Source organism: Zingiber officinale, chromosome 4B, assembly GCF_018446385.1.
Source record: "Zingiber officinale cultivar Zhangliang chromosome 4B, Zo_v1.1, whole genome shotgun sequence".
Lineage (NCBI taxonomy): Eukaryota > Viridiplantae > Streptophyta > Magnoliopsida > Zingiberales > Zingiberaceae > Zingiber > Zingiber officinale.
Window position 1 is genome coordinate 138,625,447 of NC_055993.1, and position 19,231 is coordinate 138,644,677.

The 19,231-nt window shown below is 34.0% G+C and overlaps 1 protein-coding gene across 6 annotated transcripts; it reads left to right on the forward strand.

Annotated features, from left to right (window-relative positions):
• The first annotated feature begins 2,587 nt into the window (after positions 1-2,587).
• On the forward strand, positions 2,588-15,514 carry LOC121977057. Of its 6 annotated transcripts, none has more exons than XM_042529561.1 (16): positions 2,588-3,241; positions 3,781-3,843; positions 3,953-4,290; positions 4,364-4,421; positions 6,748-6,810; positions 6,909-7,225; positions 7,298-7,355; positions 7,681-7,931; positions 8,365-8,569; positions 8,828-9,049; positions 9,144-9,244; positions 9,324-9,367; positions 10,607-10,775; positions 13,010-13,154; positions 14,840-14,958; positions 15,048-15,514. In XM_042529561.1, the coding sequence occupies exons 2-16, from the start codon at positions 3,786-3,788 to the stop codon at positions 15,189-15,191; spliced, it is 2,292 nt and encodes a 763-aa protein (XP_042385495.1). In that variant the 5' UTR covers positions 2,588-3,241; positions 3,781-3,785; the 3' UTR covers positions 15,192-15,514. The 6 variants fall into 6 exon arrangements, with proteins under 6 accessions (XP_042385495.1, XP_042385494.1, XP_042385491.1 ...); XM_042529560.1 differs by having other exon boundaries at positions 2,589-3,241; positions 8,365-8,476; positions 8,735-9,049; XM_042529557.1 differs by adding an exon at positions 3,335-3,420 and having other exon boundaries at positions 2,591-3,241; positions 8,365-9,049.
• Positions 15,515-19,231: the final 3,717 nt, after the last annotated feature.

Sequence of the window (19,231 nt, forward strand, 5' to 3'; positions counted from 1 at the left end):
TAGTTGTGAAAATAATTTCATGAAGTTCTATAGATTTTTTGCAAAACTTTTACAAATACTTGTAAATTAAATAGAAACTTATAGATTTACGGAAAAAAGATTTCTGATTGTCGTTATTGTCAATACGATAAACATCACTCCATATTCGATTCGCTATTGTATCTCTCTATGCATTAGCATTTGCTCATTGTGGTTCTTGAGTATCAAATAATTGATTAAAGCAATTAACACCATAAACTTGTTATGGCAAGGATGATAAAACTTCATTATCTAGTTCAACTATAAATTCATCAGAACGGTACTCCTTGTGAAAAAAAATATACAATCCGACATAAACCAAAACAAGCTCAACTTGTGTAGTATATGAGAATGGAGGAACTATTTTGAATATTTTAAATAATGATTTAAATATTCCAAATATCCTTTCAACAACGTTTCTCAAGGAGGCATGACGAAGAATGAACAACTTCTTTTCATTTTCTGAGTGACGACCTTGCCCTGTGAATTCCTAAAGATGATATTGTACAGCTCGAAATGGAGCAAAAAATTAACACCGATTCGAATATCCACCATGCATTAAAAAATATTTACCTTGCAGAAAAAAAAGTCATTGTGCATGTTTTTTAATTACAGAGAATAATGAGAACTATGATTTTAGATCTAATTTAGTCCGCTAAAGACTCAGAACGTTAGGGATCTTCTTTCTGTTTAAGGATAAATGCATGACTACGAAATGGTAAAACGGTCGGCGTAAAAGCAGATAAAAATGGCAAGGATGATTAAAAAATTTTCATTAAAAACATATCTTTAAAATTTAATGGTGAGAACTCTCGATTGTGTACTTTTCTAGAGAGAAAAGAACATCTTGTCTTGTGAGAGAAGAAAAGAGAGACGTGTAGGGTTAAGGGGGTGTATTTAATTTTGGAAAACGCAAGTGATTATAGTTTTGCGTGATATGTATCTTCGAACAAAACCTAAAATATCTAATTAAATTAATTTTTAATAAAATAATAAATAGCATACTTATTTATAAAAAAAAACTTTTTCAACTGTTTATATTTTGACTTGGTTTGGCTAAACAAATAAAGGATAACGTTTCACTTTATAATTAAAAAAAACTTTAATAATATAATTTTAAATCTAATAATATTATAATAATTTTAAATATTTTTATTTATAAATTTGATAGAAATTACTTTGATGTTGGTCAACCCTCTAATTTAATCAAACTTTTAATAAAATATTGAATTGAAAGAGTAAAAAAATATAGTAATTTGAAAACATTTGACCAAACTAAAGAGTCGACCAAATTAGAGGGTCACAATTTGAGTGGGTTCAACACAAGGCGAAATCGAGGAAATGGTTTGAGCTTAAAGGGTCGCAAGTCAACTACGTTTCCTGATTTGGTCGAAACATGTACTAATTATTATAGGGTTGTTTTCCACGTAAGCTCAAAACGAAACATCCGAGCTTATGGATTATTGGATCTAACTGGTATAGGCTGTGGATTGATAGAGAACAGATAAGTTAAATCGATCCTTTAAGATTAAAGAAATAATCAAAATCGAGGAACGAGAAGAGAAAGGACTTATTCATAAAAAATTAAGGCGATTTGATGTTTATAAAAATCTCAATGGCGAGGAGAAGACTTTTAATTTATTTTTAAAGTTGTACCAAATGTTTTGGATAACTCTTATTAGTTAAAATTTATATACAAAGAACTCTAAAAAAAAATCTTAAAAATATATTGAAATTTTGGATATCTATAAAAATCTAATTTGGATATCACTAGATGTCTATAAAATTTATAAAAATCTAGATTGAATATATCTAGACTTTTAAAATTCATAAACATCATTCAAAATAATTAATCGTGTAACATTGAATAAACCTTCTAAGTAATTTTTAATCAAAATTATTCTATCATTATTTAAAACTACTTATTTACCAAAATTGCTCTAACTTGATCTAAATTACCTAAATTCAATAAGAATGATTTCAATAGAGTAGTTTTGATTAAATTATTGTAATATTATTAAAAAAAAGGTATTTTTAATAAAAAAAAGAGATAACATGATTTTTTTAATAATAATAATGAAAAAATATTTTTCCTAAAATATATTTTATATTGGATAAGTTAAATCCCTCAAATAGTAAATTAGTTTTATCTAAGTAATGTAATAAAAATAAAAATAAATTATATATTGAGGGGTTGTTTTTTAACATTTACTGAAATTTTAAAAATATATTAACGATTAATTATCCTAAACTCCGAATATTTATTTCAATTCTTTAATCTATACTAATTCATCTAATTCACTATTTATGCATAATTTGTTTATAATTATATCTCATTAAATTATATATATATATTTAATTTTAAATATTTTGTACTAATAAAGTGAATTATATATCTTTATATAAATTGAATTGATAGAAAATATATTATATTTTAATTTAAATGATATTAAATTTGAGGGGAATTATATTTATAAAGACTTTTGTATATATATATTTTATCATATATTTAAGAATGATGTTAAATTTGGAGGAGATTTGAAGATAATTTACTGGTATATTAAGCTTTGGGTTTTTTTTTTTTTGATAGTTTACGACAAATATTATTCGCCGTGACGACCTCCTCGATCGCATCATCGCCTTCCTACCCCTCCGCCCCACCGGCCGCCGCTTCCGCTCCTTCGTCTCCTCCCCGGCTTTCCTCTCTCCTCCACGCCCAGTACTGACCTTTCCGCCTCCTCCCCCACCCCCAGTTCTCCGACCGCTGCCTCTACGACTCCGTCGCCGACCAGTGGCGCTCCGTCTCCCTGCCCTCTTCCTTCGCCGTTGCCTGCTCCCCCTCCTCCCTTCTCCTCTCCTCCGCTTCCGGTCTACTCTGCTTTTCCCTTGGCCGCTCCGCTGTATTGGATTTTTGAGCCTATTTAGGGTTTGGGCCAAACTCGGTCCGGCTTATACTTTGCTGGTCTTAAAGGCTGGGCTGTTTTTGGATATGAGATTAAATTAGGGCTAGCGAGCAATTGCACGCGTTACGACAGTTTTAACAGGTCCGTTGGACCAGCGGTTAACCCAGTGGAGCCTTCCGCCCGTGCTCGCCCGTCGTCGCCCACGTTTGCCAGTGCTCGCGATTTCCGCCGAGAAGCAGCCCGCTTTTCTTCCTCCTCCTCTTTTTTTCGCGGGCAGAAACGCCGGCATCTAGAGTTCCCTCGTCTCGACGCGCGCAGTGGTGAGTCCTGGTACCCGTCTTTCTTTTTTGGATTTTTATTGCATTGTCGTATAAAAGAGAACGTTGATTGCTCGCTATTTCTGACCGCAAAAGGCTCCTGGGTGACCGAGGAAGATGGTGTTTACATAGGGTTCTCCTATTTTCCCCTTGAATCGGGTGAGACGTTAAGAAGAGATAAGGTATAAAAATGTTGATTTTGCGAATTGTACTCGGGAACGTAGCAGAAAAAATTGAGCAGCTAATTCAATTTTGGGATGCTAGTAGTTGAGGGATGATTTTGCATCAAGGGCTAAGGGATTCGGTTGCACTGGAGTTTGAGTGTTTATGAAAAGGGTTGTTTGGTGTTGGAGGCGAGGCAGTGGTAGATGTTTTGTCTAATTTTTGTTCCTTAGGATTTGGAGTCATAGGACACGGGGGTTAACTTTAGTTTATGTAAATTATGTTTCTCTTCACAAAAACTTCATTTGGGGGTCGTATTCTTCCCTTATTCTGTTTTGAGGGTTTGTTATAATTATTTTTTCCCATTGTCCTTCATGCAGTGGCCATGTTCGATGATTCAGATACCATTGATGATTTTCTTTTTCCCACGGAGACTACCACAGGTATATGTTAAGAAAAGCGTTGCTGTTTATCTACTTGGTTTTTTCCTCAATTATTTTTCAAAGTTATCTTGTTTGCTTAAATTATTAGTTGCTGCTTTCATAATCACAGGGCGACAGTTGGGCAAGTTTCGCCCTAAAGCTCGTGCTAAAACTGTCAAGGTTGTCTCTGCTTCTACCAAAACTTTAGATGTTGCCCATGGTGCATCTGCTTCTTTGGAGCCAGTGGCTCTTGATTCTCATTCTGAGATTGAGACAGAGCGACCCCATCTCCAACCTTGCACTTCTAGTGGCTCTATAATGACCTGTCAGAATGGATCCACGACAGAAACTGTACCACAACGTAAGGTCACACAGACAGAATCTGGAGCATCCCAAGGTAAACATGCGGATAATTTTCAGCTGAATAAAGAAAATTTGTGTCAGCTGAATAAAGAAAATTTGTGTCAGGTAAGATGTTCTTTTTTCTCAAAATAATCAATTTTATATGAGAGAACATACTATATAAATTAACTTCTTACAGGATGAAAATACAAGCCTAAGTTTGAACACATCCAATGATGATCCCCTACAGCTTACAGGTAAATCTAGAAGTATTGAATTGAATTTATTACTTTGATTTTCATTTAGTGATTTTTCATGTCCTTAGAACCTAATGAAGTAATGAGGCCATTGTTTTTCAATACAAGCAACATGCAAAGGAGTTCAAATACTAAACTAAAGAAATGATGGATATAGTATCCTAAATTAGCCAATTTGACTAAAGGTCTATTTGATTCCATGCGCATAAATTTTAAGATTAATATCGTTGGCAAAACTTTTTTTATTAATCAAATATCAAGGAGTTCATTTGTTCCTGTCAACTATTTGGACATGTTGAAGAATCCAGTGTGAAAAGGAAGTCCATCAAATCTTTTTAAGAGAAAAGTACCAGCGTGTATGAAATGGCCAAATCAACTGAATTAAATGCTAGATGTTATGGTCAAATTGTAAAAAATGTTTAAACCTGCTGACACATGGCCAACGCAAGTCTGATATTGGGTCTGATCAGAGAAAACACACAAGAGTTCGACTGAATCTAACTTGAACTAGGCCAAATCAAATAAAACTCGCAATCCTCTCCTTTACTCATCCGAGATATGGATGTTCGACTGAGATGACTACGGATCGCTAAAGAATTCAGTAAGTGCCACTAAACCCCTGCAATTTCAAAGTTGATTCATGGGGTTTGAGGTTGAGTTCGTGCAGCCTAAAGTTGAGCCTGTGCAAGCCGAGCAAAGAGATCCCCGCATGTATCACCCCGGGCGTTATTTATTTCCTCTTGAATGAACGCTTCACCAATCAGATGGTGGCACACAGTTCTTATAGGACAGGTGCCATCTTCTAATTAGTTATGGTTGATGTGCCTTGGTCTGAACTTGACCCTCCTTCTAACACGTGTCTATTTACTCCAAACAATATGTGGGTAATTTTACCTAAATATGTGGAGGATTCCACTTATGTACACAACAACCTTATTGTCCCCACACATCCAAAGAAGATTTGCTGCTCCTGCTAACTTGCTTTCATCACAGTAGCAATCTCAGAACAGCATTTGCATTTCACCAACTAGGTATATTAAGGGTTATGCTACATAGGAGGGAGAGTGAAGTGTTGGTCCTTAAATCAGAAAAGCTTTGGAAGATAATGTTGTGCTAAGGCATAGTGACAGCATCACATATCTGATAAAGATGGTAGGAGTGTTGACAGTGAGTGCTTGGAGTAGAGTGGGCAGCTAATCTTACAACCGTCTGCATATCCAGCCTGCTGACAAACTATCCCTGTTTCCACTTTCCTCCACTCCTAACTTCCTGGTCACTGCATCCCAAAGCAAGTGATTGAGAGTTTGTGTGCAAAGACAGACCATAGGCTTATGATAGATGGAGGTGAGCTAGGTTGAACAGTGGAGACAAATGAGTGTTGTTTTGCGAAATCTATAGTTATCTAGGATTTATTTTGCTGAATTTTCTCATTAGCTTCTTCTAATTGTATTCCTTGAGGGTCATCAGTACCTTTAATTTTTTGTTTTTTGATATTCTAATCTCTGTTTCCTTGCTGTTTTTATTGGCTATAGTTCTCTTTCCTGGTTACATTGCCTTGGAAATTATAATCATTTTGTTTTCTAGTAAATAATCTGTCTTTGTTTTCAATATTGTTTTAAAAAAAATCTTCACCCACACAAGCTGCTTATGTGGCTACATAAGCTTATGTAGTCAAGAGGGTATGCCATCAACATATGGCCACATAAGGATACTGGGTTATACCATTGAACCAACCCCTACACCTGCTATATTGTTTGCAACAATTCATCTATGACAATAATGTTGTGTTTTTAATTGTACATATTGCTTAGGTTGATATGCAAAATATTTATTTGAAATTACTGATTCGTTACACTTATTAATTCAATCATTAAGTGATTGTTTATATTGATTGCTTAGGTTGACTAATTTGATGTATTTTCTTGTGTAAACTGATTTTTGGCACGTGTTGTTATATATTATCTTTGACTTGTCGAATAATAATATTTGAAAAATATGGACCTCATATGCATTTGTGTGCTGCTTATGCATTATGAAGTGGCTTACTTGCATACTTCCTGCATATGGTCTGAAATCTTCATTTTTATTAGCTTCATATTTTTTGTTTATTCATGTTAGTTAACTTTAGAGGGTTGAGATTAGCAATTTAATATATATTTAATGATTCCCCTCCATATGTTGCATATCCAACAACTAGTAGATTTAGAGGATTTTTAGTTTTCTTGGAATTCCAATTCTCCTTATAAAAAATAAAAAACCCATCATAGAGGATTGATATCTTCTTTAATGTTTTGCAATTATTGATTTTCACATGTCCTTTGCACAGAGGTCATGTTCAATGATTTGGATTCTGTTGATGATTTTCTTTGTCCAATGGAGACTACCAAAGGTAAATTCAAGGAAAAATGTTTGGGTGTTTATTTCCTTGTTTTTTAAAAAATAATATCTTATTAGATTAAGTCATTAGCTACCATTTTTTGCACACAGGACAACAATTGGGCAAGTTTCGTCCTAAAGTTCGTGCTAAAACTGCTAAAGTTGTTTCTGCTTCTACCAAAACTTCTGATGATGCCCAACGTGTGGTGTCGGCTCCTTTAGAGTCTATTGCTTATGATGCTCATTCTGAGCTTCAGATTGATACAACCTGTTTCCAGTCTTGCATGTCCAGTTGCTCGACAGTTTCGGGTCAGCACAGATCCATGCCAGAATCAGTACAGCAACCAGAGGTCATGCGGACAGAGCTAGTAGCACCCCAAGATAAACATGCAGAGAGTTGTCAGCTGAATGAGGCAAATTTGTACCAGGTAAGATATGATCTTTTCTCCAGTAACCAATTTTATGTGAGGCAACATTTTATATTAGTTAATTTCTTTCAGGATGAAAACACAAGCTTAACTTTGAGCGCTTCAGATGATGTTCCTTTAAAGACTGTAGGTAAATCTGGAAGTCTTTCGAATTAGATTTTTCACTTATTTTCATCTAATGACTATAGATATATTCTTATTGGTCTGAACTTATTTGTTGTTAAGGCCCAATGGAATAATGGTGGGAGTTAATTCTTAATACAAGCACACATCAAACTGTTCATATATTCTTGCATGCTTCTGTTTAAGTATTTTCTTAGATTGTTTCATTCTTGCATGCTTCTATTTAAGTATTTTCTTAGATTTGTGCACAAGTTATTTGGTACCAAAATTTCTACTTTTTCTTTTGTAATACGCTTTTGGATATCTTTTTGATTTTAATTCTTTTTTTTTAGAAGTTGGAAAAGTAAGCAAATTCAAACCCAAAGTGACCAAGCTACCTTCGAAAAAGGCAACAGTAAAATCTGTTTCTTTTATCCTTCCTGATGCTTCCTGTTCTGCTCCTGTGGAATCAATTTCTGCTATGGACACTTCCTCCATACAAGCGACAATCCATAGCCCTGCAGATAACCCTTTGCACACTTCAGATACAGCGTCAGACTGGAATGGAGAACATCAAGTAGATTATGCAAGGATAGGAGAAGAGGTTTTTTCCTAAAAAAAATGATCTTGATTAACTGACATTATTTGCCGTATCTCTTATTACGTCTGAAGATAGTGGTTTACAGTGTTTAATCCATTTTGGTCTTTTGATGTCAAATCTATAATTACATTGATACGTTTCTGCAATTTCGGTATAGCGAGGCATAATTAATTGGTCCAAATTAACAAAGGAGCACATTGACAAATGTGTAAAGGAGAATGCTAGGTTTTGTAATTATAGATATTGGTTCTAAAGTTTTGTATCAAAGTGCTATTCATCAGTATAAAACCTTAGAGCAGCATGCAAACTAAATCCATAACCAACAAAAAAGAAAAATACAAACTAAATCAGTTTTTACTTGTATGTTTCACTTTCACCTATAGAGATTTTGTAACTTGAACTATTATTTATAAACTCTACCACTTGTTTCTTGCAGAATAATGGAGAAAATGAGCTTCAAAGAGTTCCCGAGAGCATTGACGTGATGTCTGAATTTCAATTTATTGAGGAACCTAACCCCCAGAACCTGAAGAGAACTACTTCAGAAAATGACACTAATGCCGGTGCTACGAAATCTACTAGAAAACTGAGAAAGAGGACAGTCAAAAGCAAGGCTGGCAAACTTGAAGGAAGTATTGATGGTGATTGTGGTGCTGGAGTCGATGAAAGTCAAAGCAACGATGGACAAGAGGATGAGAATATGCCAAAGCCAAAGAGGGCTAGCAAAAAAAGGAAAGGACAGACAACTGAAGACCCAAAACCAGCAAAGAGGGGCAAGAAAGTCTCTTCAACAGCTACTTCAGAAAATGACACTAATGCCGGTGCTACGAAATCTACTAGAAAACTGAGAAAGAGGACAGTCAAAAGCAAGGCTGGCAAACTTGAAGGAAGTATTGATGGTGATTGTGGTGCTGGAGTCGATGAAAGTCAAAGCAACGATGGACAAGAGGATGAGAATATGCCAAAGCCAAAGAGGGCTAGCAGAAAAAGGAAAGGACAGACAACTGAAGACCCAAAACCAGCAAAGAGGGGCAAGAAAGTCTCTTCAACAGCTGATTCTTCTGTTGAGGAATCATCTAAAAAGAAGTTCCCTCATGCTACTAGGCGAAAGAGAAGACAAGGTAATTATGCTTCTTGTTCCACTGAGTGTCTTTTTTGCTGCATTCTTGTAGGAAGTCAGGGAAACCTGGTACAATCATATATTTGTATCTCTAGTGAACAAGATTTTGCTTCAAACACCTGAAGAGGAGATCGACCGAAGACAGATTTGCATAAAGGACCTAATAATGCTTGCAGAAGCTAAGGAGCGTATATCTGTATGTCATCAACTTGATTCTTTGAAATTTATCATTGTCAGTGGTATTTCATTTATGTTGGTTGTGATGTATTAAGCAGACAAAGGAACCGACTGCAACCGGTAATTTATTCTCGAATCAGAGGTATGGAAAAATGTTACATCCTATAGAAAACGAGAGTCCGTTTCTGTGCATTTTTCTCATTATTGGTATATACACATTTAATGCCATAAAACATTAATTCTGCTATTTAATGTTAATGCTGATGTCATGTTTACCTGCAATCCATCCTGGGAATATATTTTGTTTGTATATTTGGTTAATTTTATTATGTAAAGCACCAGATCTAACAAACTCGTACCATGTATTATTACCTTATCTTGCTTGAGGAGTGTTCAGTGGCATTTCTGACACAGAATGCATATATGCTGTAGAAGGGCAGACTGAAACTAAGTTGCATAGAATGCAGTATAACTACAAAGGGAAGGATATGACACTAAATGTTAGTGTTTATGGAAATAGAATAGAGCATAAATTTGATATCACTAAATAAATAAGTATGCATGTTACTTTGCATAAGTTTGTGTCTGAGATGATTTTTTTAAAAATGATATTCAGACACGTGGAAACCTATTCCTCTTTGGATTTGTAAGGAGTTAGTTTGAGTTTTCTGAAAATATCCGTTTGGCAAATATGCTTTTAGCATTTGGAATGCTTCCTTAATACTGGAATAAATAATAGACATAGAGCTATTGATGAGTGACTGGGAATTGCAATATCATGAAACCGTAAACTGTAAAATAATATTCAAAGAAATGGTTCCTCTTGGCAGTCATTTCCTCCAGCATATAATCAAAGGTTGATTTTTTTTTTTTGCCCCCACGGGTGTGGTATAGGTGGTAAAGCATTCAAAGGAACAACTAAGAGGATTAGGATTTGAATCACACTAGGGACGAATATTCTAGAGGTCGGTTTCTAAGTGTGCATAAGTTGTGCTCCAGATTGACCCGATAGGCCATAGGCGAACCAGAGGGGAAGGTCATTTATCTAATAAAGGGCACCCTAGTACACGAAGCTCTCCAATGCGTGGTTCAAATGAAGGATGGACCATATTAGGTCTATTGTTACCTTGCATTGCAAAAGGTTGTTTTTGCGACTTGAACCTGTGACCACAAGGCCGTCTATCTAATATAAAAAAGGCATTGATGTTTTTTTCTTTCATTTTCTAGACAAATGTGCCAATCATGTCATAATTGGGCTGTTTTATACCATTATTTCATGTGGCTTCTGTAAACATCTTGTTTTACTCACCATTTTTTAGAAAATGTGTTGCATAAAGTTGTAATCGAACTGATTGATTATAATTTTATGCGGCATTACTAGTTCCTTGGATGACAATGGTCTTTTTGGTGACGATGAAGAAATGTCCCGTTGTGGTGGAGCCAAAAGTTACCCCAATGAGCCAACTACAAAGAAATTGAACTATCATTCATATTCAAATCGGCTTCCAACTGTCAGATGGTCAAAAGCAGAAACTCAGTTGCTTTATGAGGTAACTTGATCTTTCCAAGTTTCTATTGTTGCATGAATTTATCATAACTAGCTGATCTAATGCTATGACCTAGTCTGCCCCTTAATCCAGTTTGTTTGTATAGTTAATTCCTGTATTTTTCTCATGTACTTCATATATTCTCATTCTGTTATGTCTCAAGCACACTGCTATCCATATTAACATGCAACTCAACTGGAGGTTTAGATATCCATAAAGCCCTGTTCGAGCCAAATTACATGGTTTTGGACTTTTGAGTTATGACATATTCCTTGAAATGAGAGAGAGAGAGAGAGAGAGAGAGAGAGAGAGAGAGAGATTTGCAGGATTTAAGTGTCGATTTATCCAAGGATGGTTTGATTTCCATACCATGTGTGCATGGCTGCATGCCATTTGATATGCCAATGTCAGGGTTGTGTTTGGTAAAATGTAAATGAGGTTTTTTTTCCTGCATACTCCAGTAAAAGCATTAGAACACAAAGCACTACTTTGTCATGCTAATAACTTTGAATTTTTATATGAGACAGTGTCTTCATGACCCTAGTTGTGTCTTAAAATTCTTTCTTGACAATCTGTGAGTATCTGGAAATGATCAAAACTTCTTTTCCTTGGTAGATGTGTAGTTGAAACATGTAGGTGAAATTAAAAATAGTGGAATATTTAATATTCTTAATGAAGATTGAATATTGGTATTGAATGTATAGAGTACTAGTTAGTTGTTTAGCAGAAAAAATGGTGGAAATTACATAATGATGGAAACCCTTTTTGTGACTAGAATAGTGAAAGAAGCATAATGATATGTAATAAAATCCAAGTCAGCCACTACGATGTGAATGAAAAAACTCTTCAAAATTCTGAAGCTAGACTTACACCTTGAAGAGATGGGTGACAGGATGAATTATAATAAATTGAAGGTAGACATCTTGAAGAGATTTGTAGCTTGAAAAGTCATAAGATGATGAGAACATTAAGAGTTGTATAGTTGCTAAAATCACTGGCACAGAAGCAAAGAAAAGTTGTCTAATAGAAAGTTTATGATACTTAGAACTTTGCACTTTGCATTATACATTAGGTAGCAAGTTTTAAGAATGGAGAAAAAGGTATTTATTAAATTTGTTATTCTAGGGGAAAGGGACTAAAACTTAAGTTATATTTAGTATATTAAATATCTGATTAGCGGGTGGTACTGGCAGTGTGTACCAATCTGATGTACCTGATCACCCAACCACGAAATATTGAAGGATTAGACATATAGGAGCTATATGAGTATATTATATCACCACTTATGCTCTTTCAAGTTATACCCTAGATTTTCTTTAAAGTTTCTACATTCATATGATCCTAAAAACCATAAACGTTGAGATTTTCAATGGATGGAGCAACACTCCACTGTTAGTATATTGATTAGGCTTGTATTGCTCTGCATGGTTGAATTATGTGTTAGAAGCAACATCTAGTTGGTAGGAGACTTGATTGTAGGACTAGCTGTTGAATAATAGATCCATTTGGCACAAGAAGCAATAAAGATGAATCTTGTTTGATGAAAGCAAACAAACTTTTACATGTTCTATGCTTGAACCCAACTTAGTTCACATGCTTCACTTCATGGTTGACATTCCTCAATCCATGCAAAGATCACTCCCTCTTATTAGGATTCTTTTTATGAGATCAAATGGTTTGCGTTATCTTTATTAGGACTTACTCAAATGTATCTCTTTCAGATTAAGATGCGATTTACTAATTTACTCCTCTGACTTATAAGATTGTGAGATGATGAAAATCTTACTAAACCAGGCTCTCAATTGCTTTAATTTGAATGCAAATATATGAACATTTCTATCCACTGGGTAACTCAGCTGTTAATTAATGTCAAATATTTAATGGCTTCCACTGTCTGCCATTTATTTGTTTCCTGAAATGACCCATTTTGAAATTTCTTGTTTCTAAGAGGATGGCACAAGAGGTTATCAGACAATGCTGGTACTGGGTTTGTTTCCAGTTGGCATGTTTATTCTTTTTTGATCAGAAAACCAAATGCTTATAGTTGAATGCAATTAAGCCTTGTCCAAATAGAAACATTCTTCATTCCTGATACTCAAATCAAACATGGAGCAATTCATGCACTCAGAAATTATAGCTGACTAATGTTAAATAATCTTGTCTTCCCTATTTGAATAATTATTGGAAAAAAATTTATGATGTGTTATGTTTATGATGTTCTGATGGATTTTCTATAGGCTATTCGGCAATTTGGATCGGATTTTGAAATGATACAACAGTTGTTCCCTAATCGCACACGACATCAAATAAAGCTAAAATTTAAAATTGAAGAGAGGAAACATCCTTTGCAAGTTCGTGATGCTTTATTTCATCGTTCTGAAGGTATGTGAGTAGAATTGGCTGTTTTCTCCCTTATATTGTTTGAGCTTTGTGTTATTATCTGATTCCTTAAATTTATGTATTGCCATATATGAGACCAATTTTATACGGCAAAGTAATAGATTGGGGGAAGTGAAGCCTTATCCTTCATTGAGGTCTGCTGTATTTTTTCTGCAAGTTGCTTTCCCCCTTTAGCATCGTAATTGATACTATGCCATAATCTAAAAGAGTAGCGTGATGCATAATCAATCACTGTTTCAAATGGTGCCCCTGCACCTGTGTTAAGGTACAAAATGCTACATCTTAGCAACTTAGTAGTTGAGGCAAGAAGAATATGACCTAGGTATAAGGAACAAAAATGGGATGCCTAATATCGCATAATATCTCCCTATATCTTTTATTTGACCTTCCATATTCATCTTTTGGTGCTTGATAGCCTTGATTATCTAAAAGAGTAACGCGATGCATAATCAATCACTGTTTCAAAAGGTATCCTCCCATCGATTCTCCTCCTTGATGCATTGCAAGGCAAAAGTGAAAAAGAGAAATATGAATGCTCAAGGATAGCATGAACCAGTGCTTCCTCCATTTTATTTGCAGATAATATGCAAATTCAGTGACATCAATAGTCCAAAACATATGGTTCTTTTCTCCTCATTCTTCCCCTCAATTGTGTGATACAACCTCTTACTGGTACATTTTGGTTTGCACTCTTCCCACCACTTGCCCTCTCGGTTACCGTGATTTACTTCCCTTATGATGACCTTGGGTTGAGTGCGGCGGGGGTGCTGGGGGTGAGCGATTTTGCCTTTTGCAGATTTTGGTTTGCACTCTTCTCCTCACTCTTCTCCATAATGATCCATGAAAAAGGTAACAACCAAGTCCAGTGTATCGTTCATGCAAGTTACTATATCACCAGATGGGAGAGCTAATGCAACTTGCTGATGTAAAGGGAATGACCTGAAACTAGAAGCACCTCTATCTAATCTAGGTTTTTTAAATGGTTCTCACTGTCAGAACATATGAATAGGCATTTGAGTCTGCTTTCACCAAGAGGTTTCAACTTGATAGATAAGCGGCTTGTCAAGGGACGAGCGGTAAAGATCTAGTTCGAACTACTACTTCATTATAATGAGTATGAGTTGCAATGAAGGGAAAGTGCTGCGGTTAGCTTGAAACCTTGCAACCGGGAAAGCTGGGGAAAGCAGGAAGGCAGTTCCAGCTCCTTAGTTCATTTTAAAATTATGACAAGAAAGTACTGCTGATGCCGCATCAAGTGGTATTAGTAAATATCTAATTGCCCTGTAGCCTTGTTTTTCTACCAGTGTTTTTCTGTGCTAAGAACAAAACCAATGATTGGGAGTAGTTTTGAAGTTCAAGTCCTATATGTTTTTTTTAATGCGGGAGAGGCTTCTTATTATGCCAAAATTAACGGCATGTTTGGCATCCTCGAAAGTTGAGATTTTATGCTTATGTTTGATTCTGGGAGCATCTTCTCGCGAATTATTTAGTGACGCAGCTATTACACTACTACCTGTTCTTCAATTAATTCAAAGCATGTTAACTTTAAAAACATAATTAGATACATCTTTTATTCAGTAATCATTGTTGATAGACCCTTTTACAAAATAACCTTGCACACCCCCTTTCACCTACAAACTGATTGATATATTAGTTTTATTTTACAGATTTTTCACATGTTATGCAAGTAATTAAGATTGTCCAAGAAAAGGCCGAGACATCAGCAAAAGAAGAGACAAATGATGATCAGGAAAATGCATCACCATGTAACGTTGATACAAATGAGGTTTATTTTTAACGTCTCTTTTGAAGATCTATATTTTCTTGATCAGCGCGTCTTCTACTTGATATGCGGCTTATATCTCATCTATGCAGAAAGAAGCAGAAGGCATTGTTGATGAAGGAGATGATTATGGAGGTAAATATGAAGATGCTGGCTATCCAGATTTTGATGAGCATGAGTGGGATAGCTGTACTTACCGTCGTGAGAAGGAAGAAGATTCGATATGGGATTTCTGAATTATTTTTCTGAACGTAGTGATCTCTTTTCTATCAAGTACGATTGAAGTTAAATCCATCTCCTACCTTCATCGTTTGACAATCTCTTTCATACAAACACTACTAACATTTTAGCTGATCAATTTTTGCTTCTCATTCACAACTGGCCTTGTGTTCCAGTTGTAGTCTTCCCCCCATGTCTACAATTAAATCCATACAAATTGTGTGAATTGCTCCACGGAGCAAGAATTCATATGCTCTGTAGTCACGATCTTGAAACACTTCAGATTTCAACTTGTATTTTGCCATCATAAGCAGTTTTATTTACATTGCTTTTTAATGCTTGTCGGGTTTGTATTTTTTGCATGTATGTTGAATTTTGATTGAATAATTGTATTATGTTGGTTTGCAGAATGGGCATAAAATTCAAACTCGAATAATTATTTCTGTCTAATTTACTTAAATAACACTTAATCTGTCTTTGATCTAAGTGTGAAAAATTTTATAAAAGATAATTATATCCTTATGTTTTTGATATTTTTTATAATATTAAGAGAAAAAAATATATTAAACTGATATGGAAAATAATTATACATATCTTCAGTGGTGGCTCTTAGTTGGTTCGATAGTGTACACAGAGAGAAAAATATATATAAAAGGATAAAAAAATATATAGAAATATCCAGTAATGGTGTCCTTCGTGTCTCGCTTGGATATGTGGTTGATGGTGGTTTGTCGGTGCATTCGCTCTCAGTGTCCTTGAAAGCAAAGTTTATCAATTGAGGGTTGACATTATCGGTGTTACCTTCTTTGACGGTCAAGTCAATGATGAATTGAGATGTGAGGTTCGTGTGCATGCATTGAGATGTGAGGTTTGCGTGCATGCATGAGAAAGTAAAAAAGCTCGAGCCTTTATCTAAGAAAAGAAAATTATACCTTTACTTATTTTTGCGGAATCTTATATAATCATAGATATGAATGAATCTAAAATTTTAAATTTAAGGAGAAGTGAAAAAAATAATTATTAATTTATAATATATTATATTAGAAGACTACATAGTCGGTGATAAAAATATATATTTTAAATTTCTTTTTTTATTTTATTATATTAATCTTTATATATTGTTGTAGATTATATATAAATTATTAATTTTAATTAGTAAATTATTAGCCATGCACATATTGAAAATATCAATTAGTGACTTGAATTGTCTAGAATTAGTCCAGATATCAATAAAGGAAAGAAAAATGGATATAAATTTTTAATAAATTCAATATAATTTTTTCCCTTAATATTATCAAAAAAAAAAAAATAGGGACATAATTATCTTTTATACTTTTTTTTACACTTGACTTTGGCTAAAAAGAGTTAAATATTATTTTTAAAATACAGAAGAGTAAAATACTACTTGATAAAAAATAGAGGGGTTAAAGGTATTTTTTTCATTTTTTTTATTACTAATTGTTGCATTTGTGGTTAGTTATCTAAATTTGATCTCTTTATTATAATATGTTCAAAATAAACTCCACTTATTTATTTGCTAAGAATAAGAAATAAATTGGGTAACAATCAAAAGGGTGCCTGATCTCATTTGTGGACATTTTATTTTTGAAATTCTATTTATTTTTGTGTTATTGTAGTAATTATAAGATCATAACTACCGTATAATTATAGCAATTATTGATAACTGTTACATAACTATATCAGCTAATACAATTATACCGTTGTAGTAATTATTATCTTATCAATGATATAATATAATGTTGACTAATTTATAACAATTATGATTCCTACCAATATTAATATGAAACATCCATATTATAAGAGTTTTGATTTATTATAACATAGCATTATTAAATTATAATGGCTATAATATATTTTATTTGTGTCGATGGAAATTGAAGTGTGCATAATATAATAATTAAGAATCCATAGCTATTACATTAATATTAAAAATAAAAGTTTTTTTTAGAAATAAAAATGTATTGATGTGGAAATGTCCTTTTATAATAAATAAAAAAAAAAAGAGTGTTTTTTATTATTTCAATAAAAAAGATGCCCCTTTACTCGTTGTTCAAATAGATATCTTCTTTTTAAATTTAAAGAAGGAAAAATAATTTTATTGTTTTTTTTTGTTGTTTTGACAAATTACTTGTTGTCAATAAAAAATATCATTTTAAAAGAATTAAAAAATTGTATTAAATTAACTAATAAATAAATCGATGGGTAGGTTTCGACTTCGAGGGTGTTTGGCTGAGCTTATAAACTATTTTGGAGCTTATAAGCTCTTCAAATTTGTTTGGTAAATTTTTTTCAAACAACTTATAAGCTGTCAAAATAAGTTATTTTTAAAAAAGTATGGAAGACCCTACTTTTTTAAAAAAAGATCTTATTTTAATAATTTGTTTCTCTAAAATATCCTTATATAATTTCATAAATCCTCATCTTATCCTCCATAAATTTGTATAAGCCTAATATCTTTTTATCTCCGCCGACTTCTCTTCCAACGCCATGTCATCTTCTCCGCCAATGCCTCTTTTCAATTTGCTCTCCCCGATACAGAAATTCGCCCAAAATCCTCTATTAATAAAAATCTCAAAATCCTCTATTAATAGTATTATACCCTTTTTGGTAATTTCATTAATAAAAAGATCTTATAACACATCAATACCTTTAAGTTGATTATAATAAGTTCACCCAAATATTTTAACAACTTATTTTTAAAATAAGACCTAACAATTTATAAGCTCCTAAAACAACTTATAAATTGTACTAAGGATAAATTTGCATGCAGTCCCTAATCATAAACTCATCTTTGCATGCAGACCCCATCCATAAAAATCTTTGTTTCCACTCCCTAATCAAATGTATTTACCTAATTGTCCATGATACTTTTCGATATAAAAAGCCTAAAAATCAGTATATTTTCTTTTAAATTTAGTACATTAAATTAGAATCTAGTATATTTTCTATCAAATTGAGTACGATTTTTTTTTCACCTCAATTGGATGGAAAATATACTAGATTTTCTTTAAATAAAACTCAATTTGATGAAAAATATACTAGATTTTTTTTAAAATGGTAAATGATGCTGAATTTACGAGGAATTATATTAAACAAGAAAAAAATCGTGCTCAATTTAATAGAAAATATACCCAATTCGAGTTTAATGTGCTGAATTTGATAGGAATTATACTCATTTTTAGACTATTTGTACCGAAAAAATATGAGGACTAATTTTGATAGAAAATATACTCGATTCTAATATAAAGTACTGGATTCTAGTGTAAAGTGCTGAATTTAACTCCCTGCATACTCATTTTTAGACTTTTTATACCTAAAAAGCTGAGGGGAAATAAAATTTTTTGTGATTGGGGACTGCATGTAAAGTTGTGATTGTGATTAGAGATTTTTCTCTACTTTATCCTTATACGAACTTATAAACTATTTTTAATAAGTTTAGCCAAACACGCTCGAAACCAATTATCAGCGAACTTTATTATGGTCGTGAAACGCATCACGATCTTCTAGGGATTCGAGTTCGACTTATGCTTGCAACACGATTCTCCTAATGTCGAGATTCATGATCTCGATATGGGCATGGGCTGCTGCGGCTGCCTTGGATTCCTTAACAATTGTGGCAAAAGGCGAAACGCTCGCCCCAGCACCTCCACCGTACCCGACCCAAGGCCATCATGAGGGAGGTAAATTGCAGCATCCGAGCGAGCATGTGACGGACAGGGTGTAATACGGGGATAGGGGATTTATTTCCCAGCTGTCCCGAGGATCGACCCTGCGACCTCATTGTGGCAACACCCGTCACATACCAACTCGGATGACCCGCGGGGTCACCTTAGATTCCTTAACAAGCCTGAAGGAGATGTGGATTTCGAGAAATTTCGCACACTCGATGGTAGAGGATCGAGCGATCTGCAGGGGAATGCCGAAGCTTTTGACCCTGAGCCAGGTACCGTGCAATGATATCGTACTAATGGTTTTTTGTTTGTTCTTGTTACGATCAAGTATGATATGTTGTTGAATTCGTTTTGTGATTTTAAAA